Here is a 5000-nt window from a genome sequence, read left to right as displayed (position 1 = left end):
AGAAGTAGCAGTAGAAGAAAAAGAAGAAGAAATAATAGTAATAGTAGCAGTAGAAGACGATGAAGATGAAATAGTAGTAGTAGTAGGAGTAGAACAAGGAGAAGAAGACGAAGACAGTAGTAGTTGTAGTAATGATGATGATAACAATAATAATGAAAATAATACTATTGATGATAATGATAATGATGTTGATAATGATAATAATAATAACAATAATGACAATAATAATAATGACAATGATAATAATAACGATAATAACAATACCATAAAATAATAAAGATAATTTAGATATAAATTTTAATAGTAATAGTAGTAGTAGTCATCATTTGGCTATAACGATATTAATAATGATTATAAAAACTCATTCTAAAGCCTTCAAGAATATACACCCTGTTAAACATATCGAGCAAAAACTGGAATAGAGGCTAAAATCTAACAAACGCGAGATTTCCGCGAAAAAAACAAAAGCTGTGTTCTGCTCTCTCTCTCTCTTTCTCTGTCTGTCTGTCTCTCTCTCTCTCACTCTTTCTCTGTGTCTGTCTGTCTCTCTCTCTTTCTCTCTCTCTCTGTCCCTCTCTCTCTCTCTCTCTCTGCCCCCCCCTCTCTCTTTCTCTCTCTCTCTCCCTCTCCCTCCCTCCCTCTCTCTCTCTCTCTCTCTCTCTCTCTCTCTCTCTCTCTCTCTCTCTCTCTCTCTCTCTCTCTCTCTCTCTCTCTCTCTCTCTCTCTCTCTCTCTAGCGGTATGCGGGTAATTATTATCTTCGTAAAATCGTGGCAGTGGAGACTTTTTAGCCTAGCAAAAATACATGAATGATACAGAAAAAACACAAAGGGGAGACTGTAGCGCCGTGCAAATGAAGGGGAAATCCCGGGCAGCGAAAAAAAAAAAAAAACCCGAGAGGTGAATGGCTTGCTCTCGAGATTTCAGGCCGGTATCTGTAGGCTGCAAACAGTACCCTCTATACCAGGGAGTCCCAGTCTGAGAGCCTTCGAACAGTATAGCAATTATAACGTTGAATCGAAACACTTTAATCCCAGATACAGTACCTGCATATAATTATCTCTCGCGTGTTATTAAATTGATCTTTCCAAAGGGCCACACAATGAAAAAAAATGTTGGGAACCACAGATCTCTCCCTATAACCTTAAAACCTTATCCGGGAAAACAATAGAATAATAATATGAGACCGTATGGGACCTGCTTGATGTGAGGTCTCATGCGGAATGAAGCTGACCAGAGCGACATCATTTTCGGTCTGCTGATCTCGGCACGGTCGTAAAGTCTTATTCCATGTTCGTTATACAACTAGTGACATATTTTCTATATCATTATCATTATTGTTCTTACTGAAGTACTCAACTAGTGACATATTTTCTATATCATTATCATTATTGTTCTTACTGAAGTACTCTGCCTATGTTACTATTATTATCATTATCATTCTTATAATCATTATCGTGCGGAGGGGAAATGGATAGGGAGGCAGGAGGTAGGGGTTGGAAACATGGTGTGGAAGGGAATTATCACAGGAATCGAATTACAGAACACGTGGCTCGTTGGTGTAGGTAGAGAATGCCAATGGTGTTAGGTTATGGAAGTCTCTCTTCCGCTCTCTCTCTCTCTTTCTATCTATCTATCTATCTGCCTATCTACATTCTTTCGACGCTTTCTCTCCCACTCTTTGTTTCTTTCTTTCATAACCTTCCTCTCTCAACCCCCCCCCCTCTCTCTCTCTCTCTCACACATAACACAGAGTACAAAAAGTGAAGGACAGGGGATAAAAAGAAGGAAAAATAGAATTAGATGAAACAGATGAATTTTGTTTTTCCTGCTATAAGGAAATCCGGTAGATATGCTATCACATTATGTTGTCTAAGAATTCATTATCATCATTATCCATAATAATGACATTCGTATCATTACTTTTATCAGTGCTACTATAATTTCGATGATATCAGCATGAGGATAGTTATTCTTAAAAATGAAATATTTTTTTCGATTGCAAGTACCTTCCTCATCAAGATCATGGTATAATATGCTATAATTTATATTAATAGGATTGGTACAGCTTTACGGCAGAATACCTTCGTATGGCGTGGCGGTCTTCCTATAACGTCTTCGGCTTCTTACGCCTCTACACAGGCCTACCGTATCATCGTTGTGTGTCATTTATTACGCTGCAAAAATGTTCGCCCTCGACACCGTTTTATGAGTGGGTTTCCTTCTCAAAACCCAAAATTGTGCATATGTCATGGTTTATGTCTGAATGCATCAATGAGTGTATCTCTGAAGGGAGCAGAGGCCTCATCCGTTATGCATTCATTATAGGAATACTGGTAGTAGGATAATGAGGATAAGGGTCATAATGAAGCGACGGCTAATGGTGATGAGAAGGAGAGTAGAAGGAGATTATCACTGTAGAGTCGGTATTATAGGCCTATATCTTGCGGGCGGTGTACAAAGGATTGGTAAAGAAAATGGATGCCTGATCAAAAAGTGTTTGATATTCTTCATATAGATCGTAAGTTACAAGATCTCTCTAAAACCGACAGTTGACAACAGCAATGACTGAGAAGACTGTCCACATAGGCCTATCCTTAGGCCTTGGAGAAAAAGAGGAGAATGTATACATATATATATATATTTATATATATATATATATATATATATATATATATATATATATATATCGGTGTGTGTGTGTGTGTGTATGTGTGTATGTGTGTGTATGTGTGTATGTGTGTGTGTGTGTGCGTGTGTGTGTGTGTGTGTGTGTGTGTGTGTGTGTGTGTGTGTGTGTGTGTGTGTGTGTGTGTGTGTGTGTGTGTGTGTGTGTGTGTGTGTGTGTGTGTGTGTGTGTGTGTGTGTGTGTGTGTGTGTGTGTGTGTGTGTGTGTCTGTGTGTCTGTGTGTGTGTGTATGTGTGTCTGTGTGTGTGTGTGTGTGTGTGTGTGTGTGTGTGTGTGTGTGTGTGTGTGTGTGTGTGTGTGTGTGTGTGTGTGTGTGTGTGTATGTGTGTGTGTGTGTGTGTATGTGTGTGTGTGTGTATGTGTGTGTGTGTGTATGTGTGTGTGTGTGTGTGTGTGTCTGTGTGTGTGTGTGTCCAATCAAGGTCGTTACGTTTAGTTGCAACGATAAGCAATAAGCAAGATAAAACGATAAGTGGACATATAACAAGTGGATATCCGCTATCAGTTTTAATTTTAAAATAAACAAAAATCAGTGGCGTAGATAGCGTCGATATCCAAACCAAAACAACAACATTAATCTTGTAGGAAAAACGACACAAGAAAACATAAGGAGACAACGAATTCCAAACTAACCCGAACAGAACCACGACAAAGTGCAAAATCCCCTTTTCTTTTCAGAACAATAACGACTACTGACGAAGATGGTGACTGCCAAGGTCTGGGTTCTGGCTAAGAGGCCCCAGGGAGAACCAACCCTCGAGGACTTCAAGCTGCAGGAGGAGCAGCTGCCGGCGTGCGGAGAAGGAGGTGAGGGCGAGGGGGACGGGGGAGAGGGGGGCTGAGGTGAGAGAGGGACGGGAAAGGAGGAGGGAGGGAAGGGAAAGGAGAAGGAGGGGAGGGCGAGAGGGACGGGGGGAGGGCAGAGGAGGAGAGAGAGGGACGGGAAAGGGGGAGGGAGGGGAGGGAAAGGAGAAGGAGGGGAGGGGAGACGTGAGAGGCAAATACGTAGGTGAATGTGCCTCTGTATAGGCCTATGTGCTTGTACTAATACATATACACATACAGAGATTCACACTTAAACCTTAACTAAAACTCCTTTTATTTCCCTCAGATGTGATCATCGAAGCCGAGTGCCTGAGCGTCGACCCGTACATGCGGTATCGGGCGAGGATGATTCCCGTGGGAAGCGTGATGGTCGGAGGACAAGTAGCCCGGTGAGGGACGTGCCTTGGTCGGATAAGCTTTGTCTGCCTGTCTGTCTGTCTGTCTCTCTCTGTCTCTGTCTGTCTGTCTGTCTCTCTCTGTCTCTGTCTGTCTGTCTGTCTCTCTCTGTCTCTGTCTGTCTCTCTCTGATTTGTCCTATTAATCAGTCTGTCAGTATATCAATCAATCCTTGTATCTACGCGTCTACATATAATCTAGTCCTACTTATCTATCTAAAGATAACAAATGAGATGAATGATATAATACTTGCCTTTTATTCATTTATTCATATATTTTCAACTTTTGAAATGGTAATGATACATGGCCATTACTATCATTAAAAAATAATAATAACAAAAATAAAAATAAAATATATAAAAAGGCCAAGATCGAAACATTAAAACATCGCAAAAAGAAAGTGACAAACGTCTATTGTCTAGAAGGGAAAAGGTCACTTGTCCCGTTACGTTTTTGTCACTGGTAATCTTGTGTAACTTTTTATAATGGAATAGAATTCAAGATGCTAAGATCTGTACTGTCGATATTTGATATGAACAGATATATTTTTTTGGGGGGAAGTGTTATTTGCAAGAATATATTAGAGTATACATGTGCGGTGTATGCATACACCCTTGCAAAAAAAAAAAAAAAAAAAAAAGTACACGAGAGAGAGAGAGAGAGAGAGAGAGAGAGAGAGAGAGAGAGAGAGAGAGAGAGAGAGAGAGAGAGAGAGAGAGAGAGAGAGAGAGAGAGAGAGAGAGAGAGAGAGTGAGTGAGTGAGTGAGTGAGTGAGTGAGTGAGTAGGTGAGTGAGTGTGAGTGAGTGAGTTAGACTGACTTTCGTACTCCATCCAGGAACAGAAAATGTAAAACATGCCACTGTATAAACCCAATACGTATCAATACTCACCACCTTAGGCTAAGTCGTTACAAAACATCCTCTCAGTGCCCTCCTCTAACCTCCTTGCAAATGGTTAGTGGGGGGGGGGTTAATTAACAATATAACTTATATTTCTATCGGCTCATTCCTGGTGTAGTCTTGATTTTCGGCAGGGATAAGGCGTCTCCACTACAAATACGTCACCTTATATCAGATCACAAATTCTTAGG

General features: G+C 40.7%; 1 protein-coding gene across 1 annotated transcript in view; it reads left to right on the top strand.

Annotated features, from left to right (window-relative positions):
• Window positions 1-5000, top strand: part of LOC113812556 (prostaglandin reductase 1) — a 19197-nt gene that overhangs the window by 6606 nt on the left and 7591 nt on the right. The window contains exons 2-3 of the mRNA XM_070130548.1: window positions 3367-3495; window positions 3800-3902. Of these exons, the coding sequence (XP_069986649.1) occupies window positions 3390-3495; window positions 3800-3902 (209 nt within the window). The 5' untranslated portion in view covers window positions 3367-3389. The remainder of the gene's footprint in view (window positions 1-3366; window positions 3496-3799; window positions 3903-5000) is intronic.

This window comes from Penaeus vannamei, chromosome 15 (assembly GCF_042767895.1).
Source record: "Penaeus vannamei isolate JL-2024 chromosome 15, ASM4276789v1, whole genome shotgun sequence".
NCBI lineage: Eukaryota > Metazoa > Arthropoda > Malacostraca > Decapoda > Penaeidae > Penaeus > Penaeus vannamei.
Note: the sequence above shows the minus strand (reverse complement) of the source record. Positions and strands in the feature narration are given on the sequence as shown.